The 20,003-nt window shown below is 44.1% G+C and overlaps 1 protein-coding gene across 2 annotated transcripts in view; it reads left to right on the top strand.

The window, feature by feature from the left end:
• DIP2B (disco interacting protein 2 homolog B) overlaps positions 1 to 19,219 on the top strand; it is a 141,981-nt gene extending 122,762 nt beyond the window's left edge. For both annotated transcript variants that reach the window (XM_054012526.1, XM_054012527.1), the window contains 12 exons: positions 4,382 to 4,503; positions 5,972 to 6,083; positions 7,103 to 7,212; positions 7,939 to 8,069; positions 8,646 to 8,814; positions 9,770 to 9,940; positions 11,019 to 11,080; positions 11,220 to 11,277; positions 12,033 to 12,107; positions 12,800 to 12,977; positions 13,949 to 14,072; positions 15,028 to 19,219. In XM_054012526.1, coding sequence (XP_053868501.1) covers positions 4,382 to 4,503; positions 5,972 to 6,083; positions 7,103 to 7,212; positions 7,939 to 8,069; positions 8,646 to 8,814; positions 9,770 to 9,940; positions 11,019 to 11,080; positions 11,220 to 11,277; positions 12,033 to 12,107; positions 12,800 to 12,977; positions 13,949 to 14,072; positions 15,028 to 15,280 — 1,565 coding nt within the window. In that variant the 3' untranslated portion in view covers positions 15,281 to 19,219. The remainder of the gene's footprint in view (positions 1 to 4,381; positions 4,504 to 5,971; positions 6,084 to 7,102; positions 7,213 to 7,938; positions 8,070 to 8,645; positions 8,815 to 9,769; positions 9,941 to 11,018; positions 11,081 to 11,219; positions 11,278 to 12,032; positions 12,108 to 12,799; positions 12,978 to 13,948; positions 14,073 to 15,027) is intronic.
• Positions 19,220 to 20,003: the final 784 nt, after the last annotated feature.

Below are 20,003 nucleotides of genomic sequence, written 5' to 3' on the forward strand. Positions count from 1 at the left end.
ACCGTGGCGTGGCGCCTTCATAGCGCTCAATATATGACCCTGCTGACCTGGTGCCTCCTCAGTTCCTTCTTACTGCCAGTGACAGTCGTTGGAACTGCGGTGATTTGCTTAGCAAGCTCTCCTCGTTTTCCCGACCTTTCCGTTTAGTTTAGTTTGCAGTTATTCCTAGCCTCGTTAAGTTTAGTTTTAGTGTTTTCGGTTACAGCAGATAGCTGTTGGGAGTAGGGTGTCTTCCCTTCACCCAAACCGCATTCCCTGTTGGGACTTGGGGTATGCCTAAGTCCCAAGGGTTCAAACCCTACAAGTCCTGCAATAAGCCCATGCCAACGGGTGACCCCCACGACGCTTGCTTAAAGTGTCTGGGGGAAGCACACCAAGTGGACAAATGCAGGCTTTGTAAAGGGTTTCGCCCCAGAACAAAAAAGGAGTGAAAATTTTGCCTCAAGCAGCTCCTTATGGAGGCGGCACTTAGATCGCAACCTACACCAGCACGGCAAGACCTGGCACCGAGCTCATCGATGTGCAGTGCCCCAGCGGCAGTGGTAGAAGCAGCACCGCGGAAGGACTCTGGGAGATGCCCGCGGCACCGCCGTTCCCCAGCGCCAAAACCGTCGAGATTGACCCGGCCCCGTTCCATTCTCCAACGCAGAAGCGGCACCAGAAGCCGGGGAGGAGTGGATCTCCAACTCAGAGACCAAGCTCTTCGAAGCTGGCCACTGGGGCGCGTCCCAGAGAGGACCCCGTGGGCGTACCACCAGGCCCAGGGCATCCAATTCAAAGGTTCCCATTCAGCAACCTCTGAACTGCAGGTGCCGGAGGCGTGAGCCAGTCACCCCACCCCTAGGGGTGCCAAGGAGGGACCAGTCACACTACCTCCCCTGGAACCAACCTCTGCTCCTGAGCCTGATCCAGGTGTGATTGGCTATGACACAGAAGTGGAACAGGAAGCCCCTGGAGACCGAGTGTGTCAGGAGGACTCTGTTCCCCCATTAGCCTCCTCGTCATCCTCCCCAGATGAGGCGGTTGCAGACACCTCCGTCTCTGGATTGCCCCTCATAGATAGGTGTGCCCACCAGGACTTCCTTCGCAGGGTGGCGCAAAATATGGGCTTGCAGGCCAAGGAGGTGGTGGAGTCAGAGGACCCGGTGGTCGACTTCCTGACCCCGGAAGGCCCGTTAGGGGGGGCTTTACCCCTCATCAAGATCATACAGACCACTGCGAAGACCATTTGGTCTTCATCCCTCTCTCCGCGAAGGGTGTGGAGAGGAAGTATTTCATCCCATCTAAGGGGTACGTATACCTCTTCACACACCCGCAGCCTTGCTCATTGGTGGTGGCTGCAGTAAATGAAAAGGAGCGTCAGTAGGGTGACCAGATGACAGAAGTGAAATATTGGGGCGGGGAGCAAAAAAAAAAAAAAAAAAACGCCGGAGTACAGGAGGAAAAATTGGCGGGGTGGGAGGCGCGGCAGCCAGCAACAACAAACCCCCAGTTCTTTTTGTATAGTGGGACTCGGGAGGGACTTTTCAACCTAACATACCCCACCCCCCTATGGCTGAGACTCTGCTCCACTCAGACTGGTCCTCCTCGCCTCTGGTCCTCCTCTGCACATTTTTAAGCCTTTGTTGTTTAGCAGAGAACAGAAACCAATGCCCCACACACACCCACTCTGTTCAAGAGAACACACAGCAGTACTTGTGTATATCAACAAGAGCCACTCAATCTATGGTGCATTTACAAACGCCTCAGGGGAAGAGACTTCGGCTCTGGAAACAGCGATTGCTGGGTCTGCAAGACTGCCCTAACTCCAGAGAGCTCCTCCACCCCTAGAGGAGGGCAGGGCAGGCAGCATGGCTAAGGGGCTGCTCCTTTAAACCCCTTTTGGAACCAGGGAGCCAGAGGAAAGGGGGCCGAACAGGCGAGCAGTTACCTAGAGCGAGTGGCCGGTGCCTCAGAAGCAACGCGAGCTGCTGCTGCTCAGCTACGAGCTGAGCCGGGCTACCATCCCTGCCCCCCACCCAGCAACCAGAGCCCCCAAAGAGCTCCCTCCACTGGGCGGGGGCAGGGCGCCTACAAGCCCTGTCCCTGCCTCTGTGCATGCCTGGGGAGTGGGGCTGCAGCACTCTGCAGTCTCCGGCCGGCCAGCGCCAGGAGCTCAGCTACGCTGCCCCGAGGCCCGGAAGAAGCGGGGAGCGGTGCCAGCTTGCCGCGGTCCCCCAATATCAGGACATAAAGTGCGTCCCGACCGATGTAAGGTCGGGACACGGGACAAGTCCCCTAAAATTGGGACTGTCCCGGTAATATCGGGACGTCTGGTCACACTAAGCAGCAGGGACAACAAGCCCCAACGTCTAAGTCCAAGGACACCAAGCGCCTTGATTTCTTTGGGAGCAAAGTGTATTCCCCGGGGGGGTTGCAACTCAGGATTGCCAACAAGCAGGCAATTCTGAGTAGATACAGCTTCAACTCCTGGAACTTGATGCTCAAGTTTAAGGAGCTGGTGCCAGCAGAGTCCAGGCAGGAGTTTGGAGCAATAGGGGAGGTGGGCAAAGCGGTGGCACAGACCTCTCTACAGGCCTCACTGGACGCTGCAGACTCAGTGGTGTGCATCTTGTTCTCTGGCATTGCCATGAGCTCATGGCTGCAGGCCTTGGGACTCCAGCCCGAGGTTCAACAAACCATGCAGGACCTGATGGGGCAGGTCTGTTTACAGAGCAGACTGACTCTAGGCTGCATAGGCTAAAGGACTCCACGGCTACCATGAAATCCTTAGGTATGCACACCCTGGCAACCCAATGTAAACATTTCCAGCCTCAGCAGCAGCATTCCTATCCTCGGCCAAGGCAGGACTTTTATAGGAGAAGGGGCAGGAATGGCAGACAAAAGCCTTCAAATCCCCTGCCCGGGCAGGGCCAGGGCCCGACTAAACCATCGTTGGGTTCCAAGCAGGCCTTTTGAAGGTGCGCCCGAGGACAGCGCACCAGCCTCACTTCTGGATCCTTCCCCGTCTTTCTTGAATCGTCTGTCCCACTTATGCCATGCTTGGTCCCAAATAACTTCAGACTGCTGGGTTGTCCGTACAGTAGAAGTGGGATATTCTCTCAAATTCTGCTCCTACCCTCCCTCCCACCCCCTTCCCCATTTGCTCATGAGCAACTCCTTATCCAGGAGGTGCGGGCGCTCCTTGCCATGGGAGCAGTGGAGGAGGTTCCTCGGGCAAGTTCTATTCCCGATACTTCCTAATCCCGAAAGCCAAGGGGGGTTTCAGACCCATTCTAGATCTGCGAGGACTCAACAAGTTCATGGTAAAGTTGACGTTCCACATGGTCTTCCTGGGATCTGGGAGCCTGGTACGCCACCCTCGACATGAAAGACTCGTACTTCCATATAGCTATTCGGCCTGCACACAGGTGATTCCTATGCTTCATGATCGACCACAAACATTATCAATTTATGGTCCTTCCATTCGGCCTCTCAACAGCCCCCCTACTGTTCACCAAGTGCATGTCGGTCATGGCTGCTTTCCTCTGTCGGAGGCAGGTGCAGGTATACCCCTACCTCCACGACTGGCTGCTCAGGGGGCAGGTGGAGTCTGAAGTCCGATTGGTCAGATCCACATTTGAGAGACTGGGTCTCCACCTCAACTTGAACAAGTCAACTTGGCACCAACCCAAAGAATAGAATTCATCGGGGTGGTTTTATACTCGGTTCAGGCAAGAGCACTTTTGTCAGAGTCAAAAAGAAGAACAGGAGTACTTGTGGCACCTTAGAGACTAACAAATTTATTAGAGCATAAGCTTTCGTGGACTACAGCCCACTTCTTCGGATGCAAATTTGTCAGAGTCCCAATTCCAAGCCATGATGGACGTCATTCGAGGCCTCAGGCAATACCTGACCACACAGCCAGGGGATGCCTGAGTCTCCTCGTCCACATGGCAGCCTGCACTTACGTGGCTCACTTCGGCCTATCGCCTGGGACGCGACAGCGTGAATTCAGTGGTCATGGTGCCGGGGCAGGTGCTTGAGTCCCTTTAATGGTGGCTCGACCCTCGGACACTGTGTAAAGGAGTCCCCTTCAGCAGCCCTCAGCCTTCCTTGTCACTGGTAATAGATGCGTCAGCTCTGAGATGGGTTGCGCATTTGGGAGACCTCCAAATGCAGGGCCTCTGGTCGCAAACGAGCTCCCTCTCCATATCAATATCAAGGAGCTTATATAGGTGCCTATTACCCCCCACCCCCTGTCCCGATCTGCTATCTGGTCACCCTGTGTGCACCTCCCCAAAAAATTCCTCTGTGCCCCCCAGTGGGCGTGCCTCACAGTTCAGGACCCACTGGAGTAGTGTCACGAGGACTTGTGTGACAGCCTCTTGTGTTCTTGCAGGCATTGAACTCATCGCTGCATTCTATGGCTGTTTGTATGCTGGCTGCATTCCTGTGACCGTTCGACCACCTCATGCTCAGAACCTAACTGCGACTCTGCCCACTGTGCGAATGATCGTAGATGTGAGTAATAGGAAGCTGCAACCTATGGGCCCGGCATGGGGCACCATTATTCTGGTGTTTGGATTTGGAGAGTTGTAAGAATGAAATCTCTCGTGCTATCTTTCATGGAAGAGAAGAATGAGGGGGGATTTGATAGCAGCCTTCAACTACCTGAAGGGGGGTTCCAAAGAGGATGGAGCTCGGCTGTTCTCAGTGGTGGCAGATGACAGAACAAGGAGCAATGGTCTCAAGTTGCAGTGGGGGAGGTCCAGGTTGGATATCAGGAAAAACTATTTCACTAGGAGGGTGGTGAAACACTGGAATGCGTTACCTAGGGAGGTGGTGGAGTCTCCTTCCTTGGAGGTTTTTAAGGCCCGGCTTGACAAAGCCTTGGCTGGGATGATTTAGCTGGGAATTGGTCCTGCTTTGAGCAGGGGGTTGGACTAGATGACCTCTTGAGGTCCCTTCCAACTCTGATATTCTATGATTCTATGATTCTATGGCTGCAGTATATTAGAACACCCTCTCGCATCAGAATGAACTATTTGACTTTTTTTTTTAATAAATGAGAATTCAGTATAACAGCTGCCTTTAGCTGTTACAGGGGTGATACAAGGGGTGCTGCAAAATACATGGCAACAGGAATAGGCTAACTTATGCGACCCACATGCTTGTTACATAATAACTCATAAGAACGGCCATACTGGATCAGACCAAAGGTCCATCTAGCCCAGTATTCTGTCTTCTGACAGTGGCCAATCCCAGGGGCTTCAGAGGAAATGAACAGAACAGGTAATTATCATCATTCCCTGTTGCCCATTCCCAGCTTCTGGCAAACAGAGGCTAGGGGCACCCATTCCAGCCCCTCCTGGCTAATAGCCATTGATGGAGCTATCTTCCATGAACTTATCTAGTTCTTTTTTGAACTCTGTTACAGTCTTGGCCTTCACAACATCCTCTGGCAAGGAGTAGGTTGACTGTGTGTTGTGTGAAGAAATACTTCCTTTTGTTTGTTTTTAAACCTGCTGCCTATTAATTTCATTTGGTGACCCCTAGTTCTTGTGTTATGAGAAGGAGTAAATAACACTTCCTTATTGCAACACTGTACCTCTAAGTGACTACTGGGCAAGTGCCAGTCTACCAATTACCTACTAATTACAGTAACTGGCCTAGGCTGACTCTGTAGGTATGGAGGGAGAGGTACTGTCCGGTTCCCACCTGACATAACATCCCTACTCACCCTCTCCAAAGATCTTGCCACATCTCTGGTCAAGTGAAAAAATTCTTTAATTTGGGGTCTTGTCTGAGCAGGGTGGTGTGTTTTGGAATAGCAAAGGACGTTAGTGAGAGACTGTAGGGGAGGCTGGCCCATAGGTGGGGAAAGTGCATTGCACAAGCATGCCCACAACCTCCACTAGTTATGGGGCTTGAAAGGCCACAGGTGTTTCTCTTCCACATTCTAGTAATCATTGGTTGGTTATATTTTTAGGTCAGCAAAGCTGCCTGCATTCTCACAACTCAGACCTTAATGAGACTACTGAAATCCAGAGAGGCAGCTGCTGCTGTGGATGTGAAAACCTGGCCAACCATCATTGACACAGGTGAGAACTTCTCTTTGCCAAATTTCCAAGATTTTCAAAGCCGCATGTAGGGATTCTGACTCATAAGAAGTTCTGGTGTTGCCAATACAGACACTATCTGGCTGCTCTGGGGGCTTCAATGCTCAGAAAAAGCAGCTCAGAGAGACTGTGGTTCAGCAGCTCCCAGCTTTTACACTTTTAAACATACAATTAAAAAAGGGGGGGGGGGGGAGAGGGAGAGCCGTGCTGACAGGCTCCTATTATGAGATGTGACATTTTGTGAATGAGGAAAGCAGTCTGTGGGAAGGATACAACTCCAGATGGAACAGAGAGGGTGTCTCAAGACTTTCTAGCCCCTTTTGACTAAAAATGTTGAATGTTCTTGAATTAATTTGAACAAAGAGTGTTTAGAGAAGGCTGGGATTGCCTTGTAATCTGACCCATGGTTGACCCTGGAAACTCTAATTATTCCTTGTGCAGAGCTGAGCCCCATGTAGAATTATAGCATGGGGGTAAAATTTAAAGTCCAGTTGATGTTAGTGGCCTCAGAACAGGTATCCATGTCATAGTTAGCACTGACCTGACCCCTATCTGGCAGTTTCAGAAGAGAGGACAAGCACTGAATGGCACATGACAAGTGTAATATCTTGATAGCATTTACGTATTTGATTCAGTGCCTCGCAACATCGATTGAATCTCCCCACCCTTTACTCCTCAGAGTGGTATCAGAGCACCTTACAGTCCAAATGAATAGGGTTCACACACACAGCCTAGATTCTCTTTTCTCCTCCTTTTCAAGAGCAGACAGATTTTTTTTAATGGGAAAGCTTTGACATAGAAATGGCCCTTGCACCTCCTCCTGAAAGCAGTGAGACATGTTGGTCACTCTCTTGTGGAAGGTAATTCCACAGCTAATTATCGAGAAGGCTTGCTCTTCTCACGCATTCATCTCATCCTAGTCATTGAAAGTTCCATCATCCCTGAGAATCCCAATTCAGAAACAACAGAATCATAAGACTTTTTGTTTCTTACCCACACAGATGACTTGCCCAGGAAGCGGCTACCTCAGATCTATAAACCACCCACACCAGAGATGTTGGCATACCTAGATTTTAGTGTGTCCACGACAGGCATGCTTACGGGAGTGAAGGTACAGTAACACTTGATGAGAAGGAAGGTCTCATATAACCCTTTTTTGGCTGAATCTTTTTTTTTTTTAAAGTGGCTCTTGTGATTTAATTTAAAAATCACTTGTCCCAGTTAATAAACTGGGAGAGTAAAGCTATGTATTGGCAGATCCAAAAAATGCAATCTGGCTTCAGGCTGGTAAAGCAGCTCTAAATTGGGATGTCATGCCAGAAGACAGAGGCCAGAAGCAGCCTCAGGATTTCAGGTGCCTAGGCTGATGGAGAATTGCATATTTAGGTGAACAGGGAATGATGATGGTATCGCTCTGCAGTCTCGGCTAATAGTGAACTATTGGAACAGCATTCACTGGCCTCCACTGAAAGCAGAGAGTAGCTCTGGCAGTTGGCAACAGAGAAACGGGTGTGAAAGAAACAGGAACAAAAACTGAGCCCTTAGGCTCTGGTGTAGGGTGCTGGCTGGGCTCAAGTGCTGTGGGAGGTGTATAGTGAGAAACTGAAGCTGCTGCTCCTTTTATAACATGCTTTAATGGTCCAAGATAAACAGAGCTTTGTGTGGAAGCTTCCACAATGTTTTGCACTCACCATGTGCGATAAGGGTAGTTAATTTGCAGAGTAGCATTGTTAGGAAACCAAGCCCATATTTCACTGTACCCAGCTGACTCAGAGAAATCCTGTTCCTATGTTCTTGGATTTCAACACTGTATCTCTCCCTCTGTCTTTTGTTACAGATGTCCCACTCAGCAGTGAATGCGCTTTGCAGGGCGATAAAGCTCCAGTGTGAGCTCTATTCCTCTCGGCAGATTGCCATTTGTCTTGATCCTTACTGCGGACTTGGCTTTACGCTCTGGTGCCTTTGCAGGTATGAGTTGGAATGAAAACAAAAGGGTAAGATATTGATTGGTTTTAAAACAGGAAATGGAGGGCTGTATGTTCAACTGGTATAAATTGACCCAGCTACATTGTCTTCAGTGGAATGATTCCAGTTTATACCAGCTCAGGATCTGGCTCTGAATGTTCAATAACATGACCCCCTTCCCCTCCGGTTTTAAGATCTATCCAGGTGTGGCTGTTTTTCTCTTAACATGTAGATGCACTGCAAGAGATTAGTTCTAGAAAGTTTCTCCCATTTTCTTTGTTGGTTACATATTACGATGGAATGTATTTTCGGGACCTGCGTTTCTCTTTTACGTTGGCAATGGGAAGTGTGTTCACCACTTCTCAATTACAAGACGTTTTTATTACAAATACAATGTTGCTGCACATTATAAAGGAGATGGGCACTAGTGTTGTCATCAAATTATCTCAGACATGGAATCCCATTACCTACATTAGGTCCTAACATCACTATGTGTCGGTGATCAAAAATAACAAAAACAAACTTAATGCTAACCAGCTTCTATAGTAAAATCTTTCTCTCTCTAATCTTCCATGGCAGCGTGTATTCTGGTCACCAGTCCATCTTAATTCCTCCTATGGAGTTGGAATCCAATCTTTTCCTCTGGCTTTCCACTGTCAGTCAGTACAAAATAAGGGACACTTTCTGTTCCTATTCAGTCATGGAGTTGTGCACAAAGGGACTTGGAAATCAGGTCGAAGTTTTAAAGGTAAGAACCTCTGTCAGTATCTTACACTGATTTTAAAAGTTGGTACCCAGTCTTGTGCTAAAGCAAATGGAGATTAGCAAACCTTAGAAGGGGGAGGCAGTAGCAGCAGCATCATGCTGCATGAATAGTCAGCTATATACCATCAGCCTGCTGCAGGGCTCTAAGCCAGCTGAGGATACAGCTTATCTGCTGGCCAAGCCATTAAGCAGCAGCACGACTCTCTGAAAGAGCAGGAGGAAAAAATAAATATGCTCAAGGTTTATGATTACTACTTGCATCTGTTTTCCTATAACTGGCTTTGTGCTCCATCTACAAAGTCACCAGTCAGTTGTGCATCATTGACCGTACAAAATGTTCTGAAGTTTTGTACTTTGCATGATATCCCCAATCACATAGGTTACTGTGCAGCTCTGCAAAGCTGTAGTGCTGTCCGTTTTTCTTTAATTATGGGGCAGCAGTGATGTTTTCCAGTGATTAGAGTACATAACTGAGGGGTCTGTGCCCAGCTCTGGTGTAGCCTCAGTGTGACCTTCAGCAAGTCACTTCACCCATTTGTGCCTCCATTTCCTCATCTGTAAAATGGGAGTGATAATACTAAACTACCCTGCAGAGGTGTGGTGAGGCTTAGTTAAACTCAGGGATGAGGTACTACAGAAATGCAGAGAGCTGTATTCCTTATAGCTGGATAGGAAGCAGAATTGAAAATGCCATTATTCCATTTATGCTTTTTGGGCTGCCTGATCAGTCACATTTGATAGCCTGCCAACAGGGACACAATAAGGTACATTTATCATGAGTGGCATAATGGGAGGTATCCTTCACTTGTGGACCTGTTGTCTCCTGCTGATTAGATGTGGAGGAGGGGGCAAACAGTCTTCTGTGGGACTCTACTTTGTTTGTCAGAGGCAGAGCAGCAACTGTTGCATTTATCTGTATCTGCACCGTGTTTCTGCAGGCAAGAGGAATTAATCTGTCGTGTGTCCGGACCTGTGTGGTGGTCGCAGAAGAGCGGCCACGAATTTCTCTCACCCAGTCCTTCTCCAAGCTTTTCAAAGACATTGGCCTGTCATCCCGTGCTGTGAGCACCACCTTTGGGTCAAGGGTCAACGTAGCTATCTGTTTACAGGTACCAAAGGGGTATTTAATTGGATGACCATTATGTTGTCAGTGGCACCAGGTTTCCAGATTCTGTCGAGCTCTGAATTGGCAAACTCTTCATAACCAACACATACTGCTAAATTGTTAACTTAGCTCAAACTCTGGTCTGAGGAGCACTCACTGGTGCTCTGTGGAGAGCAGCAAGGCACACAGTGCAGGCAGTTCCTCCTTGTTTCCAGCTGCCAGATTGCATTAAAGAATCTAAAAACACTTGATACTTCCAAACTTCTGCATTTCCATGTAAGAAATAACTGCAGTTGCCACAGGGATGTTAGTCATGAATGGAAGGTTGTGGTGCCATGGGTTAATTTCTCTCAAGGTGTGGCCTCCTGTAAGATTGTATCTATTCCAGCATTTTCCCCCCAGTTTTCCAGCATTTGCCACTCCACGGATAAGAGCAATGGTTGGAGCATTCAGAACAGATGTATCGGCTGGTGGCCTGTCTATGCTAGCGCTCCCTCTGGTGCAGCTGCCGGGGTGGGAAATGAGAAGATGAATTCTAGCATCTGTAGGAAGCATAAGGAAACATTTGAGAGCTCCTGCCTTGGCAGAGGCATGGATTACCTTGTCTTTATCAATGCAATGGCTTTGAGCACCAGCCTTGTCATTGTTGTTTAATTGTTTAAAAAGTGAGACTTGAAACAGTTTGGTATTTTCTGATTTCTTTTCTTTGAAGAGTTACTAGAAAACAGAGTAAAGAGAAACAAACCCTAAAAGGAAGGGCCAGTGTGTGACGTTCTTTGAGCAGGAGATGGAGAGACTAGTGTGGGTGGGTGAGAAGTGAGGGCACTTCTCCAGGAGCCCAAACACACACACCGCATTTGTACTAATTAAACAGCCCAGCTCGGACTATTTCCAGGGAGTCAGTGTCCAAAAAGTAATGCTCTTTGTGCGTGGGGAGTGGGGTGGTGGGTTGTTTTGGGGTTTTTTTATTCATATAATTGTCTGCTCTTCTGTATGGTTTTTACACTTTATATTAATTATCATTGACTGTCATATAATTAGAAACAGAAAATATTAACATGTTCTTTAATGTTAATCTTTAGGGAACCTCTGGGCCTGATCCTACCACAGTGTACGTAGATCTGAAATCCTTAAGACATGACAGGTACAGTGTATTTACATTGCACTTTATTTATTATTCATCCTCTACATAACCTCCTGGAGAATACTGTGTTGGCCATGAGATTCCTTGGTAGGTGGTAAATGAAGTTCTTGCTTTTCATCATAATGTTTTTTCCCTTCAGAGTGCGTTTGGTAGAGAGGGGAGCTCCACAGAGCCTGCTGCTTTCGGAATCTGGGAAGGTAATTTCACATCCACTTCCCTAATGGCTTGGTACACAAAGTATGTGACCAAGTGTGTTTGTGTCCTACAGAAACATTTTATATGTGAACTTGTAGTTCAGGGAGGCATCTGTATTAAGCCAGTCATGCAGTATGGCATGAGAAAGATGACATTGAATTAACTCCCTGGTGCAGAGAAACCCACATACGTTGAAGTCTTTTTTTTTTCACTCTAATAGCAGGCTTTGCTGTAACTTCAATTGCAGTTTCCATATTGCAGTGCACTGGAACAATTTGAGGGTGAGGGCAGCGGGGGTTGATTCTATTTTACAGTAAATGTTTTCACTTTATCAGAGTTCTGTAAGCAGTCTGCTGTATCCTGGATGGCAGCATGCATTGGGATGTGCAGTGGCTGTTAGTCCTTTGCTTAAATGAAGTAACAGCAATAGAAACAGTTTTTCCAAGTGGCCTGGGCAGACTTCATTATGCAAACTCTCAAAAAACATATAGGAGTTAACCACTGATGTCCTGAATTTACAACCCCAGAAACCCTCACTTGCTTGGACCTTGAGAGTCATTAATGCATTCTTGCTATAAAATTAGTCAGTTCTTAATATCCTGTGTAGATGTGCAAATACAGGTGTACACACATTCCATAGAAGGTGACGCCCATGCTCACAAAAATCAAGAGGTGAACTAACTTCTTTTGTATTTTGGACACTTACAGGCAGAAATCCATGAACTGATTTACTCACTTTCCTTGTTGTGTCCTTTAGATTTTGCCTGGAGTCAAAGTGATTATAGTCAATCCTGAGACCAAGGGGCCTGTTGGAGATTCTCACCTTGGGGAGGTAGCTGCTGGTTTAATTGCTGTTTTGGGAGTTTCTCTGTTTTTGTCTGCTGGCTGAGCTATATTATCTCCATTTGATTATTTTAAGGCTGCTGGTTGGCAGAGTTTATTTATACATAAGGGTTAATGCTGCTGGGTATTTAGAAATCTAAGTACTGTTGGGGTGCCTAGAGCTTGTGTGTGGGCATTAAGTTTAATGTCAAAACTAGAGAGATAATTTTAGAAATGAAGGTTCACTCCATTGCAAATTTCATCTAGCTGTGGAATACTGCACCTGGATTACTGTAATTGACAGTTGGATTCTAAAGAAACAGTCAAATTTGCAATTGAGCTTGCATGCTGTTCTGATTATTTGATTGTAGTTAGACCTGTCTTGATAGATAAATAGAAATTGTTGTTTGAATTCACAAGCAATAAAAACCTGTAGTTTATCCATCCTCTTCCTGTTATAGGAGGAGGGCAGCTGTAAAGTGCTCTGCAGGATGTGTTTGGCTCTTGGGCTGCTCTTTGGGCACCCAGAGCTAAGCTGCCAAATAGTTACTGTGCCAACTAAATCTTCAATAAAAAGAACTTCCTTTTACAATTCAGTCCCTCAATGATTTCTTTGTGAAGTATAATGCATTTAATCCTTTTGTTTGAAGAAGGCTCCATTTCAATGGTGTATGGGTCTCAACCCTATTATCTCCTCTATAGATTTGGGTGAACAGTCCCCACACGGCTAGTGGTTACTATACCATCTATGATAATGAATCCCTTCAAGCTGATCATTTCAACACTCGTCTGAGCTTTGGCGATGCTGCTCAGACACTTTGGGCTAGAACTGGATACCTTGGCTTTGTTCGCCGGACGGAGCTCACAGCTGCCAGTGGAGGTAAGATAAAAATGGGCGCCTTTCTCCTTCTTTTTAGCAAAGATGGAGAATTTTCCATGGTTTCGTCTGTTAATGTGTATCTGCTCCAGGCCTCCCCTGCTCGCGCACTAAAGCTGCTGCTATTGATTTTAATTTCTTCTCTAGCACCAGGTCTCCAAGCATCAGGTATCTGGCACGTTGCAACGTCCTCCAGGCTGGAACAACCGTGTCCTAAAAACCCATGCCTTATTTTCCCAACTGTGTCCTGTGTCTGACTTTTCACTGGCCAGTAGGGATGAACTGAGCTTTCTTCAGGCGTCAGTTAATTGTACCCCGGCTTAGAGAACAGGTGCCAATGTAGAGAGTTATGAGGCCTACTCTCCCCCACCAGTCTCAGGAAAGGCATACACCTTGCCTGGCATTTAACACCCTGGATGATTTCTCATGATCTATTTCTCGGGTGTGGGTAGGTGAATCGTTCCCTGACACTGCTGTAGCAAAGGACGTGATTTTGGATACGAGCCTTATCTGTGACTGTAGCAGTTTTTTCTATCCCTTTATTCCAGGTTATTTTCCCCTTAACTTCAACTCTCTGGAGCATGTTATGCTGGTGGGAAGGAAGAGAGCAAACTCTTTGACCTTGTCTGCATTACAAAGGGTGTGCTGGTAGAGCTATAGTGATCACTCCCCTAGTGGAGACGCTGCTTGTGCCATCATAAGGACGTTTTTGCTAGTATAACTGTGTCTATACTAGGGCTTTTTGCTGGTATAAAAATATTGTAAAGAATCACACCCCTAACCAACATTATTATGCTAACAAAATTTTCTAGTTTAAACCTGGCATTTGTCAATGCTATTGTAATTCTACCACTTGATTGACCACTAGGGAATACAAGTACACATTGTGTAATACTTTACTCACCGCGCCGCTTATCTTTTTCCATCCCCCATTTTAAAATGTGTGTGTGCAATTTTTCATCCCCCAACCCCAGATCGCCATGATGCACTGTATGTCGTAGGAGCACTGGATGAAACTTTGGAGCTGAGAGGACTCCGTTATCATCCAATTGACATAGAGACTTCAGTCTCTCGGACACACAGGAGCATTGCTGAATGGTAAGCTAGAACACTACGGAATGCACGTTTCCCCATTTACCCAGCAATATAAAAGGATCAAGTGGTAAAAGCCCAAGGCAAGGAGTCAGATGGGTTCTATTCGTAGGTCTGCCATAGACTTGCTGTGTAAACGTAGGCAAGTTATTGAGGATAATATTGAGTTGAGGCCTAATGTTCTGTCAAGAGCCTTAGCTGAAGGTGACAAAGTACAAACTCTGATCTCCTCTGTGTTAGTGTGTAAGGAACATTTACTCTTCTGTTTATACCTGCAGAACTGAGAGCAACATTTAGCCCACAAGTCAGACGAAGTAGCATCCTGATCTGCTTGTTAATAAAGTGTTTGAAATTTGCAGTGGCCTTTGATGACAGTTTCCTCTGTACTTTTGCTCCCATTCATTTATTTGAAGGACACCTGCATCCTCAGAAGGATGGCTTCAAATGGGAAGGGAATTCAGAAATCTTAAAGCCAATACAATCGCTTAATATGCCTGAATGAAGAAAAAACTGTCCTGGAGCCTTATGCTGTTTGAACAATAGAATAATCCAGGACTTGTGCAGAGGAAAATAGGAGCAGTTGTTCCCAAATGTAGAAAGGACTGTGGCTGGGAATCCTGTTCAAAATTAAAGTGTAACTTTATGCAGCTCCTCAACTCTTTCCCTCTCACTCCTCCCAGTGTACTACCACCATTCCTTGCTAAGATACTGGGTGTGTAGTCTGCTCACAGATAAGTGTGAAGATTTCAAACATATGCATTATGCTAGATCTGCCTTCCACGAACTGGGTACCTAACAGTCATGTAACAGGGAAAGTTCTGGTATGTGTACTGTTTGTACATCACCATGATATCCGGGTACCTGAACAAAAGAGGAAGATCTAGGAAGGGGGAATAAGATTTGTAACTTCATGTTTATACAAAATATATGCATTAAATATATATTTTTTATTAAATTTCAGTGCTGTGTTCACATGGACCAACTTGCTGGTGGTAGTTGTGGAGCTGTGCGGCTGTGAACAGGAAGCCCTGGATTTAGTCCCTCTAGTTACCAATGTGGTTCTGGAAGAACATTATCTAATTGTGGGAGTTGTGGTGGTGGTGGATCCAGGAGTTATTCCCATCAATTCCAGAGGAGAAAAACAACGGATGCATCTCCGTGACAGTTTCCTGGCTGATCAATTAGATCCCATCTATGTGGCGTATAACATGTAATGGGGTAGAGGGGATAATGTTCACAAACTTCGTAGGACCACTAAAATGACCAATGGTGACTATAGAAATGAAGCTGGTGAAAAGTACTAATACTTGATGTAAAGTTTGTGATCGCTACCATATTCCCTTCATTTCATCCTGTGGGGTTATGATCACAACTGAGGGTCAAATGGAAATATGGTAGACAATGGAAAATGTTTGTAACAGTTTACTGAACATTAGCTTTATAGACAATGCAAAGTTGACAAGTGTGTGAGTTACAAAATTCCTAAGGCCTTTACAGTAGTGTTACTTTTTTCATCTGTTGTACATATTTGTATTTTTATCTAATACTGTTTTATGATTCTATAAGGGGAGGGTTTATTTACTTAAGATAATAAACTATTAAGAAGAGAGTCATCCGAGTCCTCCAGTTCCCCAGTATATAATGTACTTTGCAACTGTACTGTAGCTATTCGTTCCATGAGATCTCACTGCTTATTTAAAATTGTGCCATGACCAAATCCAATAACCCCCTGAAAGTAAGAATTACTTACTCGTATAGATATTTCTTTAATTTAAAATGGATTTTGCCTATATTTTTAAAATGTAAATATTAATATACATAATTCACTTAGACAGAAAATTGGCTTAAGTAATTATGACATCTGAAGTAGAGGACTGTAATTTTTGAAGTCCTTAACATAAATTACATTTGGTTAGGCAACTAATGTGAGAAATGCAAATCTTACAAAAGTTTTCTTAATTCAGTATGTATGTAGTCTTTTATTGCTGGCCAGAATATGTCATAGTATGTAGAAGCCTATGTTTTTAAGTCACATCTTTCTAAATGAGGCTGAAGTATTTAAGCTTTTGAAACATTAAAAATAAAATAAAAATTTGATAGAAACTGTACTGCATCTCCAGAATGCTTAACTGAAATTTGTACACTTGTGTGACAGCCTCAGCTTCCCCTCATTATGGAGCTTTGTGTTTAAAAAAACCAAAAGCTAAGATTATGGCACAGATTGACAAAAATAATTAAATTCATTGCTGGGATTGTGGCTCCATCCTTAATTTATTCCAGTTGCCCACAGTTATAGCAGCAAATGTAATGTGTACAAAGGCTTTATATGGAAAATACCCTGAATTTCCCTGAGGCATTCACCAGAAAGAATTTAATAATTCTGAAAGAGAGTTGGCTGAAATCAGCATGTGGTTTTTTTTTTTAAGCGAGGGACAAAGTGGCAACGGAAAGCAAGGATAATGTTGTTCTAGTGCATGCATAGTGAAATATCTTCAAAAAAGTCAAGATTACAGCATCCCGAAATAGTTGGTCAGTTTGCGGCCTTTATTAATGCTGAAAAGCAGAAGCCTTAAAGTGTGCAAGAAGACAAACCGTTTGGAAATTATTGTAATCCTCTGGCACGGTGGGCTGAGGGAGAGACAAGGTTTCAGAATCAACTATCTTTCTTTCATCTAACCTTTAGCAGCATTTGAGCATAGTTGGATTTCTTGTTTTTTTTTTTTTTTTTCCTCTTATGTGATTAAGAAAACAAAACTTTGGAAGCATAGAAGACCTGATAGCAGAAATTGTAACAGCTTTTTGGGGCCAATTGTGGTCTGTTATGTAAATACATGCTTAAAATATTTTAATATGTATTATTTACCCCCTGTAACAAGTATACAGTGTGTTTAGGTAATTTTTATAAAGGTTTATAATGTAAACTTGTATAAATCCAAATCTATAACAGCTATATTAAGTGCTGCTCTGACAGCCATCTGTAAACAAGTTGTGGTTCTGTACTTGAAACCCCCCCTCCTTATGAATGCTTTATAACAGTTCTTCATTGAGGGCTGGAGTGTTAACATTCAGATATAAAGCTCTGAATATAGTCTGAAAATATTTAGGGTTAATTTGCTTGTCATAGAGGTGGAAGGATACATCTTCATTGACTATGGCAGGTCTACCACAGGGAGAGAATTCCTTACAAACCAGCAGCTTAAATATTTACTTTTCTAAAGAGTTGATGTTAAATTCCTAGATTTTTTAAATAAGACCCTCGTGGATATTTTAAAACAACAGTATTTCCACAGTCATGCTGCTAGGTAGATATGAAGTGTACAAAGCCTCCAAATGAATGTGGTTTTAACAGATCCTCTGCAAAAATGAGGAAATGGACAACTGTGTAGTCGTTGCTGTAAAAATTAAATGCCAGTGTAGATCAGCTGGGTAACAGCATATAAATTGCCTATGACCAGCCTTGACGACCTTGAGAGAATCTCCCTGTTTTATTACACACTTTCCTTGAATGGAAAGTTTGCAATGCAGCTTCACTTTGTTCTCCTGACTTTTGAAAAGACAGTTCTGAAAGGCTTTTTTCATATCCTAGTTACTTCACTTTTTAGATGCATTGTTTTGTCAATTTTAAATCCTTGTCCACTGAGAGTGAACCATCTTTGATTGGGTTTCTCCACTTATGTAATTTTGCATTAATAAAAATTCACAAATGTCTTGTGATATGAATTTAATCAAGGATTGCTAATATGTGCAGTGCAGAGTGACTTTTTAGAGTGGCATTTTGGAATTTTCAATCTAGAAGGCTGAAGTTCTCTCTTTAATACTGAAAAGCTCAGTAATTTTAATTTCTCCTTCCTCCACCTCAGCTTGGATTTCTAGAAGCTGAATAATTATGTTTTTAAATGTCTAGTGTAGTGTGATTCTAATTAACTGTATTCTGATCCATACATTTCTGTGACTAGGGATTCATGAATTCAAATTGTAATCTATGGTCTTTTTGTCCCCTAAGTGCCCACAGTGCTCAAGTCTTGTTTCCTGATAAGTAGCATATAGAAGTGGCCAACTTTGACATTACTAGATGCTTCTGAGCGTGTTCAGCAAAATAAGAAGCGTGTGTTAGCGGAATAAACATGGGGCTGGGTGTCAGGAAGTGTCCTGGATTCTAGTAAGTTTTGCTGCTGACTTGCCGTGTTGCCTTGGGCAAGTCATTTCACTGCCTCAGTTGGCAAATCTATAGATGGGGATATAATCTAATCATTACAACATCCCTGTAAATAACTAGTTATACAGCACTAAGTATTAGTCGCTGATGCCTCCTTGAGTTTGGGAGCACAGTGATGCTCTTCCAAACTGATTAACAACTCATTTGATACATTTTGGGAGAGCCTTGAGATGTAACCAATTCACCCTAAAATATTTTCTCATTGTAGTAGGGAAGAATCCCCTAAGTGAATGACTCTTGACATTTAGCTTAAGGAACTTGGCTGGCCATCAAAGGCTTTGACATTAGCTATTCCTGTTCAGAGCTGGATTTGCCTCCCCTCTCCCCCCACCCCCAATCATGTATGGTACCGTTTAGAATCCAGCAATGAGTCCAAAGGGGCAAACCTACTCCTGTTCAGCTCTCTACTCCAGTTTGTCTTTTTGCAGTTCATCCAGTTGCAGAAGCAAATAAACGTCCCATTAGTGTCCATGCCATGAATCTGAGTTGAGAGCTACAATGTACCCTGAGAACCGTTACCCCTGAACTAAAAAGTTTTTATACACCTTACTGTTGTATGATTACTGCCCTAGCAAAAGTATTTGTGGCATAAAATTGCAGTACTTAAGTCTAAGTCTGTTAACACTTGCACTGCACTTCTGATAACTGTGTAATTAAGTTGGGTCATACTAATTGTCCTGGAGATAAAATTGTAAAAACAAGATTACATTTTTAGCCTAAATGTAATTTTCTTTAATTACTGTCAACATATTTACCATTGTCAAATTCAGACTACAACATTATGTAATTATGTATAAAGGTTTTTTATTTATTTAAAATTAGAGTAGATATCCTTTTTTAAATTTAACACCTGGCTGGACAGTGTTCCATTAACGCATTGATTGTGTTTCCTTTGTCTTGTGTTAATAAATATTGATGCCTGATTGCTTTCTTAGTTCATCTGCTGTCTCTCTAAACTTTTTCCTTGAGGAAGTGAACATTGGTTGTTACTTGTTCTGGTGAATTTGGGAGAATGAAAGCATTTTTCAAATGCATTAAATTGTTTGCATGCACTGATATATGGAAAACCTGCTGTATTGCGCAGTGCTAGCAACCTGAACCTGTGAGGAACTGAGCGCTCTCAACTTCCATCAAATCAAAGGTGTGCAGACGTAAAGTACTGGGCCCCTGTATCCTTTCAGATCAGATTGTAGTTGAGATCCATTGGGTGAGGGAGGACTAATGTGCAATCAAAACATACACACTTTTAATATTTTACTTTGAACGGTGATTTGTTCTTAAATTATTGAAAATAGACCAGCACTTGGCTTTTGTTTAGAACGAGACATATTAGATTGAAATTTCTGATAAGTAGGTTATAAAAAATTGTTATTGATCAATCTCAAAATATTTTACCTTATTAATTGTTTATATTAAGAAAAAAAATTAAAGCTTTCATGTGGGATTTTAAAATGTGTTCAGCATTACACTTCAGTGGGAGCAGAGTTAAGCCAATGCTGAGTGCTTTTGAAAATTTCACTCAAATATTTAACTGGTATAACTAAAGGTCCAATTCAGCAAACTGCTGAGCACCTTGCAAATCCCACTGAAATCACTGTGAGTTGAGGGCACTCGGCAAGTTACAGGATCCATCCCGTAAGTGGTTTACTAAGGCTACTTTCTCCTGACATGAAGTTTTCATATCCATAATAAATGAATTTTGAAGTAAAACAATTAATTTA

Source organism: Malaclemys terrapin, chromosome 23, assembly GCF_027887155.1.
Source record: "Malaclemys terrapin pileata isolate rMalTer1 chromosome 23, rMalTer1.hap1, whole genome shotgun sequence".
NCBI lineage: Eukaryota > Metazoa > Chordata > Testudines > Emydidae > Malaclemys > Malaclemys terrapin.